Source organism: Colias philodice, chromosome 10, assembly GCF_061535455.1.
Source record: "Colias philodice isolate Cphi_HAF_F1 chromosome 10, ilColPhil1 Martin Lab GWU primary, whole genome shotgun sequence".
NCBI lineage: Eukaryota > Metazoa > Arthropoda > Insecta > Lepidoptera > Pieridae > Colias > Colias philodice.
In genome coordinates this window covers 4,318,415-4,345,411 of record NC_143095.1, presented here as the reverse complement: position 1 = coordinate 4,345,411, position 26,997 = coordinate 4,318,415, and the positions used below count along the sequence as shown (strand labels likewise).

The following is a 26,997-nucleotide window of genomic DNA, read 5'->3' as shown; positions in this document are numbered from 1 at the left end:
CCTCAGATACCGCGTTCGCCTTAGTACGGTTCGCAGCATCGACGCATCTACGTTTCGCATCACTAGTTATTTCTGTACTTTTTATTGTTAAATCGTTAAATCTTGTTGTTGACTGCTAAGTTTTTTGTTGTTATTTGTTTAAGTTTTTACCCTTTCCTTTCATTCATAGACAGCCCTCGAAATGGGGAAAAATAAGACTATTCATAGCGGAGAGCGAACAGTGATATTATTAATATTTTTTTTTTTGCTATCTGTACCCGAGATATGGGCGGGTGACGTCACAGTTGAAAAGGGTCTAGTTGGCTTGGTCACGTAGTAGTTGTCATCAGTTTTTTTTGCATGAAAAAGTAACCAATGCTGATCTAAACATCCATAAAAAAAATTTAAATTTTTATAAGTACCTTTTCTTTTCCTGCTTCTACAAGATCTTTCACTTCTTCATCTACTTTAGCTGGCTCTGCATCTTGTAACTTTGCCTGTTGCAAATTTTCATCCTGTGGTTTATAGCTTCTAAATACTGGCCTGTAATAGGAGTTACAGTGAATTACAAACTTAAAAATTAGGTATTTCTAGTATTATACTAAGTTGCATAAATCTATACTTATATTATAAAGCTGAAGAGTTTGTTTGTTTGATTGTTTGTTTGAACGCGCTAATCTCGGGAACTACTGGTCCGATTTGAAAAATTCTTTCGGTGTTAGATAGCCCATTTATCGAGGAAGGTTATAGGCTATATATCATCACGCTACGACCAACAGGGGTGGAGCCACGGGGGTGAAACCGCGCGGAGCAGCTAGTTATAAATATATAGGTACCACTAACGCTTGGTTATAAAAAGCTATATCAAAACTTACTTAGGTAGGACAGCTGATGTTTCATTATTTGATGATGCGGTCGCTGCATTTTCTCCACTGGGGTTTTTACGTTTTAAGTTCTTTAGTCGTTCTTTTCTCTTTAGTGCTTCTTCTTCTAGGCTTCCTACGCCTTCCATGGTATCCAAAACAACCATATTTTTTGTCACACAGTTGAATATTTAAAGCTTTTTAAAAGAATACATGACAGCTATCATATAAACTATATTAGTTTAATGCAAACATATAAAGAATTAAGTTAAATCGTTTAATTTCATAAATCAAGCAAATAGCTCATCAGGTAAAGACTGTAAAAGTGTAAACACGCGTAAGTCGTGACACTTGACATTTGACAGCACGATTACCATGAAATTTCAACTGTCACATTGACAATGACAACATCAATGTAAGTGATGTTTGTGAATGGGCATCGTCATTCACGAAAGAGTAGCCATTCACAGTTTGACGCGCAAAAGTTGCCAAAGTAGCGCCATGTATGTTCCCGCTTAAGATCTAAGCATACATAAACAATATTATTAAGAAATTATTTCTAATGCCTGATTTAACGATGAAAGTTTAAACGCAAATACTTTATGAAAAATTTTATGAAGTATACAATAAACTTGCAATCCGTGCTTGTTGTAAACCTGAGTAAACCTTAAGTCCTTAACCTGCCCTTGGTCCTGCCCACACCCTGACATTTATTTAAAAAAAGTCACAATAAGAAGGTAACTATGTCTCTGTGTTTTATTGGTCTGTGGGCCAAATTATTTTTTTTTTCTATCAACTACATATCGCAAATATCGTCATCTTTAGAAGCATTATTTTTGAATATGAATATTCGGTTACTTAGTAGAACGTTAGTACGTGCTACGTTCAAAGACGTTATACTCTCATTAAGCTCTTATTCATACTCTTATTAGCATATAGCAGTTTAGCGTCTTTTTTAAATTATAATTTGTATATTTCAATACAGGGAAATTAAAAATCAGAAATGTTTTTTTTATTTTTTATTTTTAAATCAAGGAATTTTGTACAAATGCAATATAGAACTATTTCATTAAGTACTTTACTTATTAAGTTTTAAGTAAGTTTAGATAATTATTCAATCTAAATACTTATACCAATAATTTTGTACAAAACTGTCATCAAACGCTAAAATATTCTTTGATATTTTAATTCAATTTTAATACAATGGAAACAAGTATCCGTTGGCCGCTCATTATCTTTGAGTAACAAAATATAATCTAGTAATTATGGCAAATACAAGATTGTCCTTATTGGATAAAATAAATAATAAAATACATTTACCGTGTTAATACATTTTAAAACTAAACTAAAATACAATTCCTTATCTATTACCTACTACATACAAAAAACGTCTTTGAGTACATAAATTACGAAGGATCATATTTATTCCGTCCCTATATTTAAAATAGGTATAATTGTTTTAATACCCAACATATCAACCTCTTAGATTTTAAATTTGTATAAATTATGTTTATTCATTAGACTATAGGACTAAAAAGTAGGTATATTACTTATATACGCATATATAGGCAAATCAAATTATGCAGAGAAATATCATCGACTGTTCTCTTTTATTATAGCAATGATCTTCTATTGGGTAACTAATATTCAATTAGTACTTAAATCAAAGTATTCATTTTCTGCATAATATTATAATCATTGGCAACTTGGCAAGAAAACAACCTACATAAATCACGGCCGAACATGTCGTCTACTGTCGAAAACAAGCCTGTTAGAAACACTGTTGTTGATGGGAACGCCGTGATTGAGTGACAAAACCTTTGTTACTATATTAAGATCTTCGTGTGCTCTGCCATTCAGTCCAGTTTGAAATAACAGCTGCTTTAATTCATTATCAGAGTTATATTGGTTTTGCTGATTCAGAAAGAAACCGTTTGATTGCACAGGATTGTATGTATTGAATCTGTTATAGTTGGGATTATTAAAACCTAAATTTCCAACACCACTTTCATGACGGAACACACGGTTTCCTTGCTTTGGTGGCTGTATATTTTGGTTTTGAACAAATTGCTGAGATTGACTGGGTTGTAAAAAGTTAGTTATGCCTTGTGGAAGGTGATTGCTTTGTAGAGGAAATTGTTCTTGCTGTTGATTACGAAGATGAATGAGAAAATCGACAGCCTCTCTGCTAGGTAATTGTTGTTGATTAGCTAATAAATTTTGGTTTTGATCGAATGAAACACTTGGCTGAATAGTTATCTGAGAATTAGCTTGTGAATTAATTCCCGCATTGTTTATGAAAGGCACTTGTTGTATATTATTCTGGGAACCATTTTGTTGTTCATTACGCTGTCTTTTTAATTGCTCTTGTTCTAAAAATAAAAGTTGTTGCCTTTGCGCTTCCTTTTGCTGAAGCAAAAAGTGCTGTTTTCTCAATAGTTCCTCTTGTTGCCTCTGTTGAAACTGAAGAAATCTCAGTTGTTCTTCTAAAATTCTTTGCTTTTCCTCAAGTTGCTTTTGTAATGTAAGTTGATGAGAAATATAATCATTAGACGAAAATTTCGGTACATCTTCAGAACCTTGCGGAGATATAATATTGGAAACACCTTTGACTAGTTCTTGGTTATTGATGTTGGTCTGTTGATAAATGGGAATAACTTTTTTTGGAACTCCCTGTGCGTCTTGGTGTACAGTAAACGCTGCAACTAAAGGTGCTTGATAAACTTGTACATCACGTTTGTCGACTTCTTCGATATTGACTCCATCTTCATCATGAGTTGGTTTAGGAGTTGTTGTTGTTGTGGTTGTTGTTGTTGCTGAAGTGGTTGATATTAATCGGGATTTTGGTGTCGTGTATTTATTAAACTGATTACTAATAAAATTCGATTTTGGTGTATTCGATATACTTCTTATTTGCTGCAGGTTCACTCCAGTTTCTTTCGCTTGAAAAATTTCCTTGAATGGAGTTTGCGTTGGCAGAGTTGCAGTTACATAATTTTCAACATTGCCAACAGTTGTGCTAAGTATAGATATCTTATTATCTAACAACGTTGGCGCTGTGTTTGAGTTGTTTTTGAAAGCTTCTTGACCATTGACTACAAATGAGTGAATTTGTATATTTTCGCTTACTCGAGGTTGGCCAGCATCTTGATTAGAGCTGGATGTTTCGGCACTTGAAGAAGACGTTGGATCCGTCGTTTCTGCGTCGTTAACATTTGTGCTTTCTTCCAACTCGCTGAGTGCCTTCAATAATGCTTTACGAATGTAGGGGTCGAGGCGAACGGATGGATTTGGCTCTACATTATTTAATTTATCATTTACTGCATCAGTCGTAAATCTTTCTTGAGCTGCACCACATGCCAGTACAATTGATAACAAAAGTACCTGAAAAAAAGAATAAAACTGTTTAATGTCAATGAGTTGAATTATTATTCCTAATAACACTTTAAACATTATTTATAGATAACATGTATTTTTTTGTTATTATTTTTGTATATCGCTTTAAACATAATATTTCTTAATAAGTGCTTTAGTATAATACTAGATTTTCGCCCGCGGCTTCGCCCGCGTTTGTAAAGGAAAACCCGCATAGTTCCCGTTCCCGTGGGATTTCCGGGATAAAAACTATCCTATGTGTTAATCCAAGTTACCCTCTATATGTGTGCTAAATTTCATTGTAATCGGTTCAGTAGTTTTTACGTGAAAGAGTAACAAACATCCATACATCTATACATCCTTACAAACTTTCACCTTTATAATATATATATTAGATTCTTAACTATTCTTATCCTATATAGCAAAAATAAAATGTTCAAACATTGAATCCTCCACCTTCCCTCGGGAACAAGCCCTCAAGCTTGATCTAAATCGTGTAAATTAGTAAAAGTATCGACAGTTATAGCACAGACTAATAATAATATACTACGTTATAGAGTACGTTTTTTAGTGGATGGATGTCTCCTTATATTATATGAGATGATTCAACAACAAAATGACGCTTTCTCTACTTCCAAGTTCCAACACACGTTAAGTCACGATCTTTGAAGTGAACCCTCAAATTAAAACGACTATATTTGAATAGTAGTCGTTGAGTTCAGAAGGCTGATATAATTAGAGCTTAAAAAGAAAAATTACATAAGTAAACTGTTACCAACATGTATCAAAAGATCCGTCTGAAACGTGTCTAGCAAGCGCTATGCATGCTGGTGCTCAAACTACGAAATTGCAAGTCGTTCCGGTCACAGAATGCAAATGTTCCGGTTTCAAATTAAAAAACGTCAGACGGGGACAAAAAACATCATAATGTATTAAACTAAGTATAATTAAAGCAAAAGTTAGCAAAAGAAAATATTTTATTATACACGCAAATCTATTTTTGTAACACTTGCTGTGTTGAAAGGTACAAATAAAATGTGAAAACATTCTTCGACAGTGTGTGTTGTCAGGTCAATTAATTAGTTAAAGTTATGCGTATCTTTTTAATACCACTGTGACAGCATTTTTATACCAGGCAAAGGTTTGAATTAAGTATTAATTTGGGTCATGTTCGCAACAAAATAAATGACCCTATGCTATAATAAACTTCGTATCGGACCGCGTTATGCAAGCGAAGTCACGCATAAGATGACCACTGAGATGTGATGATCGATTGATGTTTAACGCACGTAACGCACGTGGACCATACTTATGAAACAATAAGTGCCATTCCGAATGATTTATTTTGGTATTCGTTTTTTATTTCATTTCAGTATACGATGATATGATACAGCTTTCACTACAATGACACATGAGAGTTTAAATGCGACTTGGTTTGGAGATGTAAATTGATAAAATTGTTACCAAATATTGCTCATAAAAGACTGTAAGCATAATGTTAAGATTTATGATAAGCATAACTAATTTATTGTTCAGTTACGGCTTAAACGTTCAAGTGTAATTTATTAAACGTTAGTGGAATGTACGGAGTAGGTACCTAAATACATATTATGTATCTATAGATAAATTGTCTGAATTTTAGATATATTATGTCGTTTATCATAATTATTTAAGGATTGCGGTTAACTATAAAGAAAGCGCGCGCTGCTGATTCGATATGTAGATTGTGTGATAACGCATAAATGTCAAGCTTATTAGAGTAATTACTGTACTACAGCGACATCAATATAAGGTCTAGAGTTCATACTGTGTAGTCATTGATCGCATTGTATAAGTATTAGCCAAACAAGTGACATCGGTGCCATTTATATGTGCACAATAGTACGTAATTACATAACAGTATTGTCAATAGTAAGGAATTTCTCTTTCAATAGCTAGAGTACCTATAGATTAGTTTCGTTACGTCGGATTTCGCACACTGTTACCTACTCTGATTAACTGCTCTTTGAAAAATATTATAACATAAAACATTATTAAATCTTTATAAATAAATAGTGCATCTATGCTAGAGTCTATCATTTATTTATTGATTTCTGAATCCCCAGAAGCATTATTATTTTGCAAGAATTACGTCCTATAGGTTATAGTAGTTCAAATGAAAATATATGCCTAGCTTAAAGTCCATTCACTCTATAGGTAAACATATAGTACCTGATTGACTCTACGAGAACTTTCTTGTGACCTCAGGGCGATGGGGAATGTCACTAATATACCTACTACTAAGTTGTAGCTTTATATTGCTCGAATATTTTCAAAAGTACATACAGTGCATCCAATAAACGTTCAAAATAAAATTCTAACTGAAACTCAAACATTCATTTATTCAATAAGACTTCTAGAAGCACTTTTGAATCGTTAATATAGTTTTAACATTTACCACCGATTCATTAATTAATTAATCTCTATAGTATAAGAACATGAAAAAGTCTCAAAATATTGCTAAATTGAATATGTAGCAATAGTGGATATAAGTAAGTATAGCAATGAAATATAATTAATTATCTTTGCGCTTTAACCCTTTCTACCCGAAGATCATATTGAAGCTATAAGTGTCGTAGTATGTCATGTAGGTCGTTACTCGTTATATTAGTAGTTGATTCTTTGTTTGTATCAAATTAATTAATCAACCATCGTCCATGGCATTAATAACATGTGTTGCATTATGTTAATTTTAATTTCATAAACATTTACACTATTTACGAAATACGTCTCAATATATGAATAAATTAATTTTAAATTCAAACCAATTAACTCACTATATTAAACTTCTAGAATCACTACTGTTTTTAGATTAAAAAATTGACCATCAGAATTTATTAACAAAAACATCCCCCGATTTTGTCTAAAAATTGTTTTCAACAAAAGTTGAAACATATAAAAAGAAGAACATTGAGATAAGTATGTATGTATTAATATGTTGCCGACAATTATAATGGACATTTAATTTCTTTATTTAAAACTGTCATTAATGCCCATTTAGATTTCTATCAGCTTGAGTATAATTTACTCTTATTTTCTTTATTAACGTGTTATGAATTATGTATGCTTACGTAAGTTTATTCGTATTCAGATAAATCTGATGTTATGTTACGGTAATGAACACGTAAAAATGTTATAAATTCCAAAATTTACACGTGTGATGTATTTAGAAGTTATTTATTGTTTCAGACATTAGACAGCATTAACTGGTAGATTGGAATATGATTGTAACAGTATATTAGGGTATTAGATACGCATACCGTACGCATGCAGATGTTTGGTTAAAAACTAAAATGCGAGGAGCTATATTCGCCTTGTTATTCCTAAAATAATAAAAGATTAGCCGATTAAATTATGCAATGGTGTATCGAAAAAATGAAAAGACTCTTGTTAGATTAAAATCAAAAGCAATAAAGATATTGTCACACATTTAACTTGTTTTGGGTCATAAACATAATGCAAGAATGCAACAAAGTATGCTTATGTACGATGAGAAAATAAATTGGGTAATGTTTCACAAAAGCTCCTCATTACTGCTTTAGATACGCTATAACCATCACATGGTTTGCAACACCTCATTAAACAATAATAAAATTATCTCATTCGTGAATACGCATTGTTTCTAGTCTATAATTATTATATAAAAGGTTTAAATGTAATATTTTGTAGCACTTGAACTGAACTCAATTATATTGTTATCTAAAACTACCGTGTCCCTGTCTTCATTAGGTGTTTTCGTATCTATAACAGTTTCGTTTTGATGACTTTTAAGTTGTTAATGTGATTATCTTTTTGTTTTTTCTTCAAATCATAAAACAATTACTTAAATATCCTATTTTACCGATGCGGATGGTCAGCATATCAATAAAAATGAGTTACTGCATTGCATTTGCATTGCAATTTATGGTCGGTAATGTAGCTTAAATTAAGGAAGTCTAAATAAGTGTATGAATGCATACTCAGTCAGTCTTAATTAAAAAAGTAAGAGTGGCAAGTAAGAGCTTTATTATACTTTTTTTGATAACCGTAGTTTTTCATTGTTAGCAATATAATAAAGTTATATTATCGAATAGGTACGTTGTTCCTCTCAGTTCACACCAACGATTGCATCGAGTACCTACTTTATTAATGTTATTAACGAAATTGCCTCAAAGCGTTTATTCGATAAAGCTTCCCACGATTGCGCTAATGATTCTGAACACTTTTAAATTACATAAATTGGACAATAATTGTAGCATTTAATATATTTTAATTTATTAGTAATTAGATTATATTTATTTAGTGTGTAACATATAATAAATATGGAATTTTTAATGGAAGTCATTAATTACTTTGTTTACTAATAATTTGGGACAAATTTATTTGATGTGTGTCAATTTTTTCAAGTTGTGTAACGTATTAAATGAGTCGATAAAATTATGATATATGATATGACCCACTAAAGAAGCACTATCAGGTATCAATGCATTTTATAAATTTGATTGGATAGATTATTGGCACACTTTTGTGGTAAAAAAATTGAGTCATCAATAAGAACATGCTTCAATGATAAGATATTTTAAAAATAATATAATTATGTATTTTACGAAGTATATTTGCATTTTAGATAACTGTAACAATGAGTTAGAGAATATGTAATAATAGTTAATATAAAAAGTATAAAATTAAGAACTGTATAGTTTATAATATGTATTCATCGTGAGAAAGATTTGATGATCAAAATTGCTTATCTTACTGCTTTCACTGTCTCACGACGTGAAATCCAGTACTAATGCATTTCATAGTTGTTAAACTTTAATTTGAAACAGAAATTTATTTCAAATTTGTTTAATTTGTTACCATTTATCGGTAGTTAAGTAATCAGAAACATAAAAATGTTAATACATATGTTACTCAGAGAAAAACGTCTCTAGTCTCTACCTATTGTACACCATTATGTATTCATATTTTGCTATTTAAATTAATGCTGATATTCTAAACAAAGGGTCATACCTACACCTACTTATCTCAGTCGTAACTTTAAATATTGTAGCGGCTTTCTTATAAGGAATTTTGTTTTTTTTTTAATATAAACATCTTGACCTATTAGTATTACACGATCTGATTTTTAATATAGAATCGAAATAAAAAGTTTTAAACACAAAAACAGATAAATCTTTACGATTATTCTCTATAATAACGCATTCTGGTTTTATTGCATAATAGAAATGATAATTCGCGGATAGTTTTTAACATGTTCATCGCCATTTCACTTCCTCGTACGAGTGTCGTAACGGAATAAAATTATTGAGATTTACCATTTAAATGAACCATCTTATGCTTATATCATGTGAACCCATTTACAAAACTGGTTTGGTTTCCCAAATTGAAAATTTAACATAATCAATCTCTAATTAAAATTATGAAGATAACGCGTATCTCGGATCGCCTTTAATTAACTAAGTGTAGAACTTAACACCGTTAAGTTTTAGTGCATGTTGTTACATAAGATCCTTTGATTAAATCATTGATTTTTAATCGCCAACTAAATGCTTTAACGCACCATAACTCATTAAAGATATAATAGAAATTAAGATAAAATTAGTGTCGAGTTTGCGTGTTGAATTTTATAGCATATCATCAAAACTTACGCTTCTGTGAGATTAAATAACAATGTTTATGAAATGTAGACGAATAAAATAACGAGAGCTTTCATTTATGCCGGTTTCATAGTTTCTCTGCAAGTTTGGCGTCATAACACAAGCAAGCGAACATCTTTAGAATCCTTAATACGCTCTTCCGACAAACTTGTAAACGCGCAGATCGCATCAGCACGCATGCGCTTTACGTAATATGGGAGAAAGCGCACTTTTTGCAATAACTTATTTTAATTTATTTGCTATTGTATAATATGCATAAAACAGTCGCATGCTATTAAATATAGAAAGCATTGATGAATTTATAGATTAAAATAATAGTTTGTTAATAAGCGAATTGAATAAGTGAAATAAATTATTATAGATATTGTTTACATTATTTTATTTGCTTTTATCTTGAATATTAAAGTAGAAAAAAAATATTATTTCTATGTAAAAAATTCCTGTACATAAGTATAAATATTTATATCGTACGTAAATAATATAATTATTCGTGTGTTATTTTTTTTTAATTCGTTTTAATTTTTGGTCTGAATAAAACTGAAATCGTTTGCTATTTTGTTTTATTAATATAATATTTAAAAATTACAAAAAAACCATACACATAATATGTGCATAGGTAATTCTATAATTTACATATTAAATTACCTTACTGAAGATTCGGTGTTAAAATTTTTCGTGCACCACACTATCAAATTAGTATTTCCAACCCACAACCATTGATTAATAAATTATTCGATAAAAAACACGTGTACTCACTAAACGCATTGTGTCGCCGAGGGTCACACACTTCACCAGAATTTAAACACCGTGCAAGCTAGCGGCTTCGATGCAGTGCCACTGTCAACTGTGGGGCTCCGAGCCTCTCCACGACCCCCGCCAACATGACATCCGATTTTAAGGATGTTGTGATACCATTCAAATTACTGTTTACTAAACCATTCAGTGAATGTCGGTAATCGTTTCAGTGTTACATGAGAATGATCGTTTTGTGCGGTTTTCAATGTTGTTTGAACTTGAGATGGTTTCAGCAGTTATGATCCAGTAGTGTATATATATAAATTTAGGAACGTTTTATGAAAATAGGCAGTACTTAGTAACTGATTTGTGTAGTAGGTAGTGAACTTATTATTATTTGAAGGTTTTGTTGGTAAGGTTGGTCCAATAGTTGTTGGTCCAATAAACGTTTGATGAGAATAGATAGTACATACTTAGCAAATGATTTGTGTAGTAGGTAGTGAACTTATTATTGTTAAAAGGTATTGTTGGTAAGGTTAGTCCAATAGTTAAAGAAATTACTATTAATAAGTTTCTTCATAACATCCAGTTGGAAGGTATGCATGCATACATATTAAAATATTGAATCCGATTGCAATTTTCGAAATCTATCCTTTGCTCAATATAATTAATTAACACATTTCATTAAATCATGCTTAAAATTCATTTTATTATAATAATATTAGAAAACCTTGTAATCTAATATGTATAACATTGCATTACATGTGTGGAATGGAAATTTTCTGTCAATAACATTCCTAATATTATATTATTTGTATATTTTCGAGTGTGTATACTTCCAATGGAAATCAGTAAAGATAAATAAAAAGTATTTAGAATATTAGTATTTTTTAAGTTCGTTTTAATTCATTATTGACTTATTTAAGAAATAAATGTTATTAAATTTATTGAGATATTCGAAGTCAACATAGAGAAAATATTAAAATTTAAATGCAGAAGATAATAATATTATATATAGTTAAATTATTATATACCTAACTATTATTAGACCGGGAGATACTGACACAAAATTTCGAGTCATTTGTAACAGGATGGCGGTTCTACAGGGGTCTTAGTACGCAATGACAAAAAGAAAAACGATGGCGTGAACGCTGGTACCGGCGGCTTAGTCGCGTGGGCGTTAGTCGAACTCGTCGGAAAATAGCGAAAGTCAAACGATTTGTAACAGTATGGCACTTATTTTTCCTGTAAGTTTGAGGATCAACAAATATAAATACAAAATTTCAAAGATCTAAGTGTTGGAAATCCTCACTTATATAAATTAATAATAAATTAAGTTTTCAAGTACATATAACGGCACTTTTTCCCCCTACAATGTGTAGTATGGCAAATATAATAATGGTCACATTTTATCAAATACTCTCCAAAAATCCAAATGCAATACTGGTACAAAAAGTTTGGCGAAATAAAAATTTTTTGCAGATTTTCGGCGGTATGGCGACCATTTGGAATCGTCCGAAAAGTATGGCATGGCGATTTTCGTAAATGGCTGCACGACGATAGTTACCTGTGCAAAAGTTAGCCTGGTACAAATGGTTGAATGATTGTTTTATTTAAATCAACACATTCGCGTCGGTATGGCGGGCTGTAAGTCACACCGGAAAAGTATGGCATGACACTACCGCCTACTACTTTTTTATGGGCTATCGGTAAATTCTAAAATTTTTGTGTTACAAATCGTTTGACTTTCGCTATTTTTCCGACGAGTTCGACAAACGCCCACGCGACTAAGACACCGGTACCAGCGTTCACACCATCATTTTTCTTTTTGTCATTGCGTACTAAGACCCCTGTAGAACCGCCATCCTTGTTACAAATGACTCGAAATTTTGTGTCAGTATCTCCCGGTCTATATGATCATAAACTCATAATACAAATGTAGAGCAAAGTAACTGCGTCTATAAGCACTTTGTTAACTATTTCTGCTACAATTACTGCAGCAAAGGTAAAGAAAGTAGAGTCAATGAATAATATAAATTTTGTAGAAGAAGTTCTATTAAGCATATCTAATTCCATCATCATTTGGGTTGCCTGGTAAAAATCGCTACCTTTTTTTTATTTAAACTGTATTGTTTGCATTTACGTTTTTTATTTCTTATACAATTAAGGATTTTCAATTCATTCATCGTTATTATTACCTTATATTATTATATACCTAATATTTAGCAACTTATATTTTTTTGTATTTCTACTCATATATAGCCAATTAACATTTTCATACAATTTGTGTTTTGTACTTGTATTTCGATTTATTTACTTACTTAGTAACTTAATTTTATTCAACTTTTAAATTGAAATGCATTTCGTAAAACAGATCAATTACTTAAATAATAAGAGCATTATAAATGTGTAAAAAATGCAATAATTTTAAAATTCATTATTACGCGACAATTTACAATTTAGTAGGAATTTATCAATCACGAAATTATTACCGATCTTTCTGGCGAAAGTTACGTGATCACGAGAATTGAGAATACGTAATTCCTGTCAATAACATTTGGCACGCCTCGCCAATACGCTGTAGTGTACTCATATGAACATGAATGAACTCTCAATTTTGTTAAAATTACCATCCGATGTATTACGCGTTGTTCGTTTATTGTTATGCCATTGTCACAAGCGAAATACTTTCCAATATGTTTTGTTTCTAAAAAGTATATTCAAATCAACTTGTAATGTGAAAGATTTCTATTTAAATTATAGTGTAAATGTAAACAAACGGTTTGTGGAAGCAAAAGATTTCAACGCGTCTCGTTTGAAATTCAACATGACGTAAGGCACTTTGAAGGATATGTTTATTTATAGTAAAATTCTTAAATTATTTTTAATCTTTAGAACTATCTATATATTTTAGATATTAATCTTTATATATTCATTATACTTTGAAAGGACTTATGAAATATAATAAAAGTGAAAAATACAAATGAAAGTGCTTTTATCTAAATACAGGCAAAAGTTTAAAGATAACATTTACATTGAAATATGAGAGTAAGATCCACTATTGGGTGATAAACAATGACTGAAGCTAAGGTCAAAGCTTCAACCGGTCTGCTCTCCCTGAGGTCTATGGACTTTCTCATAAACTTGTGTTTCAACTATGTGCAGTCAAGGAAACGAAATGTCAGTAGCAATAGAAATATTTCACACAATTTATTAAATCCATCTTTATATTATGAAACGAGTCTGTTTGACAAGATTTTTTTAATATTTCCCGAGTTGCGTAAACGAGATAGGCATCTTGTTTTAAAAAATATTTGAATCTCGTCTTATGGCAAAAAAAAATTGAAGGAATATTATCTATTATTAAATAATGTCTATATATTATTAAATATTGTCTAGATTTCTGTATAAATCGAGTATAATAAAATTAATTAAAACATGTTTTCTATAATATTTATTATGTATAATATGCATGCTTTCTATATGATATTTATGTTTCATCACATGTCTGGACAATGCGGCTATTAATCAAAGAGAAACCAGTCGTGTTGAGTTATTTTAGTAATATATCAGCAAACAATGACCACAGAGCCTTTGTCACTCACTTTGATTGTCAGCTTAACTAGGGTCAAATAAGTGACACGATAATTACAATATACACATTGCATAGTAACAAGATATTAGGTTGTTTATGTTTGTGATTACGTCAAAACTTCATTAGATGCAAATACCTACTTATTAAGCGGTCAAGTCTGTTCATTGTTGACATTAATATTAGATACAAACAAGTATCAAGTTATTAACAAATCATTCATAGAGAAGAATGAAGTACTAAGCATATGCGCAACTCTTGATGTTTTTTTTATTTTGTAGGGTGCATTATTTTAAAGTGACTTTAACATGTCTTATCTATAAACTAGCTAATAATTATTTAATTGAGTTCGAATAAATAATTTTACATTACAAAAGCATTTTCCACGAAACGAAACTTAGTATATAATATTACAGAATAGTTTTCGTGGTATGCTATGTAAAATCACTGATCGCATAGTTCAATGAGATTGTAATAAAATAATATCCACGTACATTCCACAAGCACTTTAATGTCAGTTCACTCGTACGTGGGTATTCAATGCATGTTATGTAACATGCAGAGACGCGTAAACACTTTGTAGCACCCCGACAAATGATTGAAATTAAATCCGATGACGACGCCACGCCCTCCGCTAAGATGTCAAGTTTTTACCGCTTTATGGCTATTTCGTCATTACAGCTTTCTCCACTTCATTTACATATTCTTACGCATCTCTGTTTGTTTAAAAAAATTTCACCACGTAGCATCGACGTCTCGAAAGATAGCTGTTTAATTATGGGTTTGTCTGTTTGCTAACACTTGACTGATTATTAGACACTGCGACACCTACAGCGTGTGTTATTTAATGCCTTAACTTTTGTGGAATGTCCATCGTGTTGAAATATGGGTAAGGAAACGAAAAACGTACAAAACACTATGCTTTCTTTAAATTTGTTGCAGCTATGGTTCAAATTCGACGTTCTTACAAATTAACATGTTTGAATCGTAGATTGTACGTTGTATTTTTTCATAATCACACGAGCTGTCAAAAACAATGGAATTTAATTTAGAACTTAAGATTAGTATCTTATCTTTATTTAAATTTGCCTCACAAGAGAGAATAATGCTTGTTATGTTTGGTACTTAGGTATTGTGCTTAATAGTTTTTTTTTTTATCTCACATGTTCAAAATAAGCGGGTCATTCAGAATAACGATGATATCGTGGCCAAGTTTAATTCATAATTCTGACGCAGGTGAAATGAGCATTTATATTTTGTCAAATAAGCTGAAAATGGTTGTAAGAGATAGGGTATCTTTTACAATACAATCATTAGTTATTCATCATCGCCAATGTCATTTTTTATTTGATTGGTATTTTTATTTGTATTTAAGGTCAACCAACATTAGATTATATTCATACTTAATTTGATAACAATTGATAAAATAGGAATATATTAAACATATATTGAACACCAAATGTGATATCATGTCATCAGCATTGCAACATTTGGATGCATTAATGCGGCATACCCAAAATGCATTACGCAAGGTATATCCAGTAACTCCTAAGTTCAAGGGCGACTAACAAAGAGCTACAATCGTGTACTAATCAGCTCTTATGTCGGTAATAATAGATATTGAATGTATCATAATAGATGACTGATCTTAAATTCAAATTAGATTGTCTTTTGTTAATAGAGTGCAATGAACTTGCAGCTGCATTTCTATGTGTGTGTTAATGTATATGTTATGGTATCATATGCGAGTGTTGAATTAAAACTGTATATAAATCTAAGTTTAAATAAGCAGGATTGCTGTAAATTAAACATTTATTCCATAATTCTTGGAAGTAAACAGTATATTTCAAATTATTTAACATAAATGATATACATATAATGTGATGATTATGATAATGTGTACAGGAAATTATAATATTTGATACAAACAAATAACATCTTTCTCTAGACAGTAAGTGAGAGAAAGATTTTAGAATTCATTGTCATAAATTAAGTGCATCACTAAAACATTCCTATCAGATATATTTTTAATTAAAAAACAAATTAATTCATCAACTCGAAAGATTTTACATATTGTGCATCGAAAATGCTACTTAAAATTGTTATTTAAGTTATGATAGTTTCACAAACTAACGAATTCCTCTACATTAATATTATAAATGAATACACTTGAAAATATTTAGGTATATATAAACTTAAAATTGTAAAAGCACAATTATCATTAAAATCAGTACTCAAACATAGGAACATAAAATATCTTTGGTGATAAAAATCTCAATACATTTTGTAATTAAATTTGTATCTTATCAGTGAGCGGTGGTACATATAGCAGTTGCGCTAAGTTGCTACGAGCGTATCTCCCTCGCAGTTGGGGTGCCCCGTGACCCGGCCGACCCCACAAGGAGGACCAGGTTGCGTGATGCTGCTTTACACTTTCAGCTGAATTACGACGGCTCTCCTGTAAATTTATATGTTATATTTGGATAATGACCCGGTTGGTATAGTGGTAGTTTATTAATGATAGCGACTGCGATACATGATAACAATTATGATGCATCTTTATAATGGAAAAATATAGAGTAAGGATCATACATACAATCATATATAAATAAAATCGAGTTCATGTAGTTTTGAAACTAAAACCAGGTTTGTATGTTTTAGTTTCAAACAAGATAACGTACGTTGAAAACGCTATATTGAATGTTTGGTGTAATTCTAAAAATGAAATCAATAACAATCATTTATCTTGAAGTAGGCCTCTATGTATTAACTAAATATGTTTCAATTGAATATAAATTTAAATAAATTATGGATTGTGAAACTATGTTCTATTTTTTTTCGTTCTATTGCCTCATTATTACTACAAGCTGTTAAAATTAATTACTTATGTGACTTCTTATAAAGTAAAACATAATAATATACCTCCTTTTGTTGAGATTTAACTCGCATTTGTTGCTTCAACTGCCTCAAATAGTCATCCGTCCTTATTTCTCTCCATCTATGATTAATACTCATAAGTTAATAATTATTTTGTAAGATGTTTTGTTTTGAATCTTGCTCAAGTTTTGTTTATACCCTTAGAATAATTTTATACCCTATTAATCTGTAGATAAAAGTGCCTAAAGCTATACGATAATCTTTGTATTTAATGCCAAAGGTCAGAATGGGCCATATGTGTTATGTAATTAAAAAAATACGTCTTCATTAATGGCAATTGATTAGAATGGAAAGTGACATCGCAGCAGACTGATGTAGGTCCATAAAGAGGTTATGAATACGATACTATTATGTGTTTTTAATGCTCAGTCGTCTTTCTTGTTTTAAATCCGAGCTCTTAATTGCTAATCTAGTAATATGGTGAGAAAGTATTTGAATAACCAAGTAGAAAATAGAAATGTATACACTATACAGTATTACACAATCATAAAACATCCGTGTAAGGTTATTGGAAATTTGCGTTACCTACTAACCTAAAATGTTGACCCAAAAATCGATTAATTTCAGATCGCAATGCATTGCGTTTCATGAACATTTTAATAAGAGTAATTTTAGTAAATTTTGCAGTTAAATTTCTATTACTATTTTCTGTACAAACATATTAATTGAACTATGTACTTGAAGCTACTTGAAGACATAAATGTAAATTTTTATTCATGTTAAAGATCAAAAATTGTAAACAACAAAGTTTATCCAAATTTAATGTTTAAGGTTTATGTAGGTTTAATATCATTATTATCTATCTACATAAAAGTTATCTGCTCTAATCCATCTTTCTTGTCTACATGCAGCGAAATACAAATATAAAGACAAAACTGATAACAAAATTAAATGAAGGGCCTATTTGTCGAAGAATGTAAGAAAGTAAGGGTGGGTCAAAAGGTAATTGATATGTTACGTACTGGCATGACTCATGTGGAGGTCGTGTGACGTCACTAGAAGGCAGTGTACGAGCACCGACGCGCCTACGCCGCGCCAAAAGTGGGACAAGCTCTATACCACCAGTTACTCGCAAAATTGTTTCTTCAGGCGTCAATTTTTTATCATTCACGGAATCACCGATATCTTCAATTCGCTTCTCAACCCTTTCCCCGTTCGATAACCTTTTCACAAATTTTTGTTTCGATGAATTTTGTTTTGCTTTCGCATTCTTCCCGTAACACTGAATTAATTCTTTCTCCCTTTCGACTTTTCGCCTTTCGTCTGAAGAACAGTTTTTCGATTTGCTCGAATGTTTGTTTATTTGTGGTAATTTTTCTCTATGGGGTACCACATTTTCTTTTTCAAGCGCAACTAGATTTGAATAATCATCAGCCCTCTTTACATCCGGTAAAGTAAGTGAAGATCTTTTGCTTCGTCTTTGGTCTCCTCTTATTTTATTAAATATTTCATTATCTGTCCATCCCTAAAAATATATTTAGTAAATTTATATCTTATAACAGTAGAAAACAGGTAGTTTAAACTAGTCTTACCATAGACTTAGAGAAATTTAGTCCTACATTTCGAGGATTCCTCCAAATCTTTCCTCCAGGTCCAGGCTTTCCCCACGGACCTTCAAGAGCATTCTGAAAAGCACAACTATTAACTTATTGATTTTATTGTACCTAAATATACTTACAAAAGCTTACAATGAATCTAATTACCAATTTACGCTCGAATTCTAATTCTTGTAGAATTTCCTCTTTAATAGCTTTCTTTCTTTGGTCGACTAAATTATCTGTAATTGGTATAATTATCGAATTAAATATTTAAAAATAGGAATCACTTCATCTAAAAATAAATCAAAATTACCTAAAATTTCTTTATATGCTTGCTGCTGGTTTGGTGTTTGCTTATATCGAATATCATTATCTACAGATTTCCTCAGATTTTCTGCGTAACACAGTTGCGGATCTTCGCGGAGACGTAGAGGGGTCTGGTGATATCTACGTTGGGGTGATGACCAGCGTTGACAAGTCTCAAACAGAGAAATTCCCTATAATAAGTACATATTAAACTTTTTCATCGATCAATGCGATATGTGAGTACAATAGTCACAATGGGTAATATCAATAAATTGTTCTATGTTAGAGGTACTGCATTCAATGGAATGCAACTTGATACAATGATATCAAGACGTGTTACAAGAACAAGTGTTATCTATGATAGAGTAGTAGAAAGCATAAGATATAAAAACAAGTGCACTTCTTTAAAATCTTACTCCGTTTGCATTTTAACCTTTGTAATTTTTATCCTTGGGCGTTAATGCAATATGAGAATCTATTAATTTATTGACATTTAAAAATTTAATATTAATTTAAAATTAATTTTATTTGCATATTCTATAATAATCGTTAACGCAACATTAAATTTGGCAGCATTGGGAATTTCGAAATACGAAATCAAGTCTGCCATGTGTCGAAAATTAAGTCTGCGACGCAATAAATATAAAACAACAACAAATTACACGCTTCCACGCCTGAATGCCAGGACCGGGCTATTAGCACACTTTAATCATCCTCGTTACGTCACTCAGATGTGGCACGATGCAACGTGATTGACCCTTTACCTTCTACAGATATCTTCTATCTCTTTTATCTGATATATGTTACAATGCGTGACTGCCCAAAGCTAAAATTTCGCCGGAGGTCTGTTAAAACCTCTGTGCCGATGTGAAAAAATAATTGATCATCCACGTAACTCCAATCGGCCAATCAACACTTTTGTAAGAATTAAATAACAATGGTCAATGGTGTTAACGAACCTTAAGGTTACGTGTATATTTTTAAGCTACAAATCGCGGTTTGATGAAAATTGATTAAATTTTAATATTCAATAACTATAATTGGCTAACCTTAAGTTCATCATCAGGATAGATGCCGCGAGCGCGAAGGTCGGAAAAGCGAACTCCTTGAGAGTTTGGGGCGCCGGCTCCAGCGCGCCCCCAGGGCTCGTATGACGCCAGTTCTTCTCGTGCCTGTACTTATAATCTTATAATTTATAAATATAGTATAATTTCAACTGATCTACATCAGCTTATTGTATATCATTCGTTCAATATGCAAGGGTAGAGTAGATAGAGCAAATCTTAATTTTTATAACTCGAGTAAACAAACGAAACGGAACAAAGGAGGAAAAACGTAAATGGGGCAATGGGGCAGAACAATTTCAGGGTCGTGCAGTTAGCTTTTTATCGAAACAATTTCCAATTTTTGTACTTTATTGGTACCTGCCTACATTGTATATAGAAGATCTACTTACTATTTGAATTTTCCACAAACACGTAACGTAACGTTATTTGTATTAAGTGATGTGTAAACTTTCTCTACCGCTTCAAGAAAATACACAATTGGCTGTTATAGGATTTTCTTTGTCGTCGTTTGTACTTGCGCAAGAAGCAATAAAATTTAGTATGCGCACATAACAAGGAACTGTTTACCATAACATAATCTTATATTAATATTTGAATAGCTATTGCATGGTTGACAGGGATTATAGCTTCGATAAAATTTTGCACTGATGGTATTAGTGTTTTTCTATTTACTTAATGAACTTAGTAATCGTTGAAATAAAATAAATCACGAAGATTAAAGAGGTAAGTTTTGTTTAAGGTTGAGTAATTACTAGACATAAATACCTGATGGTACAAACGTGAGTTTGTTTCATACATGTAACTATTGTTAAATTTAATAAGGATAAGCTTAATATTGATTAATTAATTTTATTAATATTTATATAATGTCAAAACCTATCGTTTATCCAACTCGAAGTTATTGCAGTCTTAGCAAGATTACAAAGAGAACAGTTTTAGGTAGAGTTCAATAAGAATTACCTTTCAATAACCGGTTTAGACAATTATTCGATTATATAATTATTATTTGTGTTATTTAATAAAATGACTGGTATGTTGATTGACATTTCACCTGTCTCTGTTGTTCGTACTTTTCCCTGATTCTGAGTTCCCGTCGTTCGCGCGCCAACCTCTCGCCTTCTGCCCGCGTTTGTTCCGCGCGTTTACGTTGGAACGCCCTCAATCGCGCAGATCCTGACGAGGGAGCACTGAGTCTCCTTAATTGATGAAATGTATTAATGCTACTATTGATGGCTGGATTTTTTAGTCGGTATTTTGTGGATAATTAGCTTATATTTCCAAGTCTTAAGCGCCTGTCTAGAGGCAAGTAACAGACATTTAATTAAATCATTGTCACTAACTGTGACTTATTCTCTATTTGATTTGGAATTAAAGAAGTGTAAAGAAAGGTTAAATAGCCATATTTATTTAGGCACATCCTCAGAGGTCTTGATGTTATTCCCTTCTTGGACCAATAATCTTAACCACATGTTATTATTTGTTATGCTAATTGTTATTTGTAACTGCTCCGTTAATTTATGACAAGTTCATGAAATACTACCTTCTTAATCGACGTGATGATACAGCAAACATTTAGACAAAAATTAAATAACACTAATACACTAAATAATATTCATAAGTCATTTCACAAATATAAATCTACATTAAGTAAAATTAAACCAATGAACAAAAAACGAATGTATTCAGCAGGCATTCGTTTACAACTGTGAACTTTTCCTTTAGAAATGGCCTTCCTTCTGAATAAACTGTGTAAGTTGCACGCTTCAGGAAACGTTTCCATTGTAATTTGTATAAATTTTACATGCTTTGAACGTCTTTCTAAAAAAGTAGATATATATTATGTTAGTGGTTTGCAATCAAAATTGACTAAATATGATCTTATCAAAACATAATGAGATGACGCTCCTTGATTTTGAAAACAAAGTACAATACATTGTATGTACACATATGAAAAAAGAAATTGTAATTTTCTTGTTACTGAAATGTTCTCTACAACTTTAAAACAATGGTTACGCCTTGCTTTTTTCGAACACACTTGTATGACTTTGCAATTTTGCTAAACTATTTGTTAAGGTGTAGTTAAAAATTCAAATACACCAAAACCAAAAAACTTACAAATTAAATAAATATAAATAGTAGAATGAAAACAAACTTGTGGCAAAAAATCGTATCATGCATTATTATTAGTGGATTCAAATATATACGCAAATCTGTAAGTAGATATTATTATCAGCGATATCACGTTGCGTTCCGAAGGTTTCTTATAACGTGAGTACATTCAATTGATGTATAATTTATTAATATGGTATGAACCTCGGATTTTGAATCAAGTGCCATTAATAGTACCTACCTTTGAAAAGTATCTATGAAAAGGAAACAAAACTAGTAGGTACCATGATTGAGTATCTATTATATGAATCGAATGGTATCAAAACTGTATGTTGGTTTTATTTCATTATGTTTTTATTAAATTAGTAGGTAGGTCAAATCAGTCTTTCAATGGCATTTCGATACATCATGGAGTACAACTTATATTTTTACATGCATGTATTAAATATAAATATAAAACAGTTTTAAACTTTTCGTACTATCTTCATGAACATGAACATACTTAGCGTAACGATTCATTAAAAAGTTTAAAGTATCATTCGGTGCTTTAACCGCTTCAGTTTATAAGGTTGTCTAAAATCCATGTCATTTTACAGAGGGTCCGTCCCATCCGTGCCTGTCGCTGACCGATCAATATCCGCAAAGGCTTTTTACGTTGTTGCGATTGAGTTAAACCCGGCATTTAAAAATAACACTAGTTTTTGATAATAAATTCGATCATGAAACCATTGGTAATTTTTAATTATATATTTTTTTGCTATATGTTTAAATATGCCGGTTTTCAAATGGATATCAATCAGTATTCATTTTTGTAAAAGTGGCTTTAGTTTTTTACGTAAAAATTAATACGAAATTTGCCCTTTAATTCATTTATAGAGACGAAAATAAAATAACTTTGCAAAAAGCGATCTCTACTCAATGTAAGTCAAATGTAACTCTTAATTTTCATCGTTTAGTAAAATTGGAAAAATGCCTTACAAAAACAGCAGCAAGTAAGATTCACAGCTTGCTTATTTTTACCTAACTTGCATTTGTGAGTTTTGGCTGCAGTAATCATTATCGGTTCACCACTATAAATTAAAAAGGGAGTCTGTAAAATGGGATATCTACTAAGTGTGTAGTTTAGTAACATTTTGACATATAAACTAAGCCTTAATAGCATTCATTCTCTTGGTATGGAAATTTGATGAATTGTAAGTTTGTTTGTATCTACTGCAATGATATTCTAATTAAATATCATTGATCTACTGCAACAATACGCGAGGTAGAATTCGCTTTCGTATTTTTGAGAAAAGTAAACCGCAACTTTTTGATAAATTATACACAGCATATAAAAGCACTGAGGGTTTACGTGCCGTAGAATTTGTTTCGGGAAGTTTAAAAAATCAAGTAACTACATAAGGTATGTCACTACAGCAGTGATTACAACAAAATGTGAAATTAATATTATTGTATTTTGTCAATACTGTAGTTTCAATGGCGAAGAAAACTTGTATGATTGCGACACCTTTTTTGTAAATAAGATCGTTCAGTGAAACAGATTTGACAATGATGTAATTTTATATCATAGGTGGTGCATACAATACAATAAACCCTAGTCCTTTCTGGGGGAAATAGTTAGGATTATTTAGCACTGATTCGAGAATATTCTTTATTATCAATCATATTATATTTTGTAGACCTAATTGAGTAATAATTAGTATGTATTTGCCATGGTAGACTCATAACCAATCCTAGTATACCATTTATATCTATATTGCCATTCACAATATAGGCCAGCTAGTTTACGGTTTGCGTAACACGTGATCTCGTTTGCATTCTAGATGATGTCTACAATGTGATGGCTGAAATAATTTACTGCAGCGCGTTTCGACGGCAATAGAATAACAATTAATACTACCGTTGGTCGCGACATAACGGATCTATGACCTATTACACCAATTATATTAATTGCTGTAGGTTGGGTCTGTTTTGCTTTTTTAATGGAGGAAGGTTGCATGAATATTAGGATAAAAATTGTTGATTTTAGACATTTGTTCTATGAAAACTGGATGAGGATGTAAGTTTTATTTATTCAATAAATAGAGGAAGGGATTTGTGATCCTCAGTATGTGAGTAAAGTAAAAATATACTGTCATATGTGAGTCATATTTATTAAATGAAACAATATAATATTGTAACTATTATTTATAAAATTATCCATGATTTAGCACTTTACACAGTAAGTATTTACAAACAATACGAGCTACGTACATAACTACATAATATATATAAATAAAATTCATTGACTCCTATTGGATGTAATCTACATACAACTTTTTCAATCCCCCTTATGACTGACGCAACGACTGTAGCTACAACGAAGCAAATATAATATATATTATATTACTCCGATGTACATGAAATATCGTTTGAAACCTTACATTATGGACGTTTAAATTAAAGCAATGAAGAAGGAATACACTATTACGGTGATATTTAGCGCAGTCGTTGAGTCGGTCTACATGAAAAGTTAGTATATATATGACTAATATTTTTGTTAAGTAATAAACATCTCATAATCGTGCTCTGAGTGCACATTTTAGACAATAACATATTCATATACGTCGACAATAAATTCGTTCAATATCAACGATTATATCCCATAACATTATTTACAATTGTAATAATATGATATTTTTTAAAATCTAAAATTTTTAACGCAACGGTATGTAACAATATTATATGCCTAAGTAATATTGTGCAATTACGTACAAAACTAATAATTTAATACTATTTAAGAACAATACATATACACCTCTTAGTACATAACGTGTATACTAAAGAAATTGAGGTAATTGGTTCTGAAGATACGACACGGGTAACTCATCCAATGACTTGCAGTATTTACACAAACAGAATAACTGAATGGAATCAATTTTGTGACGATTTCGTGAACTTGTATACAGGCGCTTTATAAATTGCACATAACAGAAAGTAACTAAAATAGCTATATACAGTATAAGTAAAATAAAATAGCCTACTTCGCACAAAATAAATGGATACAATAATAAATGAGTTGAGCATATTGTACACTTATTATGTACAGCGATATTTGGTAACGAATGTCACAAACACGCTTGAAGAGCCGGCCTCCAGAAGGTCGACACTATGCTTTAGTCCGAGCCTTAACAATGTCTGAATTTTAAAAGAAACGTCCTCAAATCCATCAAATATGGTGTTACTAAATGGACGCCACGTTCGATCGAATGAAACCCGGCTCTTACTCGTAGATAATTTACGTTATTTAGAAACGAAATGAAACTTATCATAAATCAGGTCACATAAACGAAAGACAAAGGAAGAATAAATATGGTTTCGAAAGTTATACGTAACCGTTAACTAATTAAATAAAATAACTTTTGTGTACACTCAAACACATGTTGACACGTGTTGAAGTGAGATTATGATTTGTAAGGCTCAAAAGATACAATATGACGTAAAATATCTACGATATTATATCGTCTTAGATACACACACACAGACATGAAATACCAATATACACTAACGCACTCGAGTCTTTATAAATCGTTCACGCACACATACAAATAAATCCTATAATGTCTTACTTTATTAAGAATGTATAATCAATTATTATCGTTCGAATCTTTAATTAAAAGACATGAGATGAAAAAAATAACGAAAAGAGTCGAGATAATTGTCGGCTTGCATACCTTGCAGCCAAGGTTGAGTTTAAACATCGCAGTAATTAGTTTTATAATTACTTTCGCACAAGCGAGTAAACCTATCAATCGTATAAAAGTATGCATTATTGAAGTGTGTATAATTTTATTATCTTAAAAACTACGCACACCAAAACAATATGCTTCACTATAAACTATTAATATTAATAAAGATCATGTCGTCTCGCTCTTATTCATTTGTGTGTAGTGAAAGTAATGTTCTCGATCTAAATTTCTACGTCCTTCGTAGAAAATTTGCCATCTCATTTTTAATCAAGTGGAACGTGCGAAATGGCCGTAACCTCGCTATATGGTACTTCCAAATAGAGCCAACCTTTGTAACAAGTGATATTTGAGCCCATAAGACATTTGACTTTCTTAATTGCGTGAGCGTTTTCCCACGCTTCGTGTTTCACTTAATCTCAATAAGCAAGTGATTACGATGATTTTTAATTGTTTTATCACTTTACTGTGAAAGGAACAATGGTTAACTGGGTAGTTTCACTGGTGGTGGACTCATTTAGAACTCGGATCAAGGTCAGAATGAAGAACATTAAGAAAGACTCTATGTTCGACATATTTCATATGGCTCCATTATCTTAAGGACATTCAGAACCCCATTTAATTAAAACTTGTTAATGATGCCAATGTGATTTTGATACACCATTGAATTCACAACTCTTTCACAGTCAATTTTGATGTTCATTATGAGCATCAAAAATTTTCCATAAAATTATTTACAACATGTAATCGATATGAGTTTGAAACATTATTGTGGTGGGCTCTATACTCTGCTATGAACCAGGCTGTAAAGTTTATTATGCACTGGAGTATGTACTTGATACTAAAGAAACGTCCCGATCGCTGATCTTGCAAAGACCACCACAATATAGACGAGAAAGACGTTTCCCTATAACTGATGCATTACTCGACCCTGTTGAGTATTGGCTCAATACATCTCTACCACACCCCGGACACTCCATACAAAATTATCGTTTTGACAGTCACACTGTAGAGACTGCAAATGTGTGTGTTAACGCTTTATGGTTGGCACATTTGTAACTAGCGTAAAAAAAATTCGCGTTTTTCTAATGAA

The 26,997-nt window shown here is 31.4% G+C and overlaps 5 protein-coding genes and 1 long non-coding RNA gene across 9 annotated transcripts in view; 2 read left to right on the top strand and 4 right to left on the bottom strand.

Moving 5' to 3' along the window:
* The window catches only part of LOC149485143 (coiled-coil domain-containing protein 12), a 480,484-nt gene extending 479,306 nt beyond the window's left edge, over positions 1–1,178 (bottom strand). For both annotated transcript variants that reach the window (XR_016316194.1, XM_089699966.1), the window contains exons 1-2: positions 855–1,178; positions 402–522 (exon numbers count right to left, since the gene is read on the bottom strand). Coding sequence is in view for 1 of the 2 variants with exons in the window: in XM_089699966.1 (XP_089556092.1) it covers positions 402–522; positions 855–1,009 (276 nt within the window). In the remaining variant the exon portion in view is untranslated. The remainder of the gene's footprint in view (positions 1–401; positions 523–854) is intronic.
* Positions 1–26,997, top strand: part of LOC149485123 (putative carbonic anhydrase 3) — a 404,335-nt gene that overhangs the window by 19,374 nt on the left and 357,964 nt on the right. The gene's annotated exons all lie outside the window — the stretch shown is intronic.
* Positions 1–26,997, bottom strand: part of qless (decaprenyl diphosphate synthase subunit 1 qless) — an 89,357-nt gene that overhangs the window by 21,482 nt on the left and 40,878 nt on the right. The window contains exon 9 of one of the 2 annotated variants that reach the window (XM_089699953.1): positions 26,633–26,849. The exons of the other annotated variant lie outside the window; for it this stretch is intronic. The gene's annotated coding sequence lies outside the window, so the exon portion shown is untranslated. Of the gene's footprint in view, positions 1–26,632; positions 26,850–26,997 lie in introns of those variants that run through there. 2 annotated transcript variants of the gene reach the window in all.
* Positions 1–26,997, top strand: part of LOC149485140 (uncharacterized) — a 385,709-nt gene that overhangs the window by 341,884 nt on the left and 16,828 nt on the right. The window lies entirely within an intron of this gene.
* Positions 2,444–10,792, bottom strand: LOC149485142 (uncharacterized). The gene is made up of 2 exons (XM_089699885.1): positions 10,652–10,792; positions 2,444–4,226 (listed from the first exon to the last, which is right to left on the bottom strand). The coding sequence occupies exons 1-2, from the start codon at positions 10,658–10,660 to the stop codon at positions 2,574–2,576; spliced, it is 1,662 nt and encodes a 553-aa protein (XP_089556011.1). The 5' UTR covers positions 10,661–10,792; the 3' UTR covers positions 2,444–2,573.
* Positions 16,028–21,800, bottom strand: LOC149485141 (uncharacterized). Of its 2 annotated transcripts, XM_089699883.1 has the most exons (9): positions 21,611–21,799; positions 21,122–21,266; positions 20,053–20,175; positions 19,011–19,194; positions 18,863–18,936; positions 18,692–18,784; positions 18,122–18,624; positions 17,145–17,220; positions 16,028–16,680 (listed from the first exon to the last, which is right to left on the bottom strand). In XM_089699883.1, the coding sequence occupies exons 1-9, from the start codon at positions 21,640–21,642 to the stop codon at positions 16,513–16,515; spliced, it is 1,398 nt and encodes a 465-aa protein (XP_089556009.1). In that variant the 5' UTR covers positions 21,643–21,799; the 3' UTR covers positions 16,028–16,512. The 2 variants fall into 2 exon arrangements, with proteins under 2 accessions (XP_089556009.1, XP_089556010.1); XM_089699884.1 differs by lacking the exon at positions 20,053–20,175 and having other exon boundaries at positions 21,611–21,800.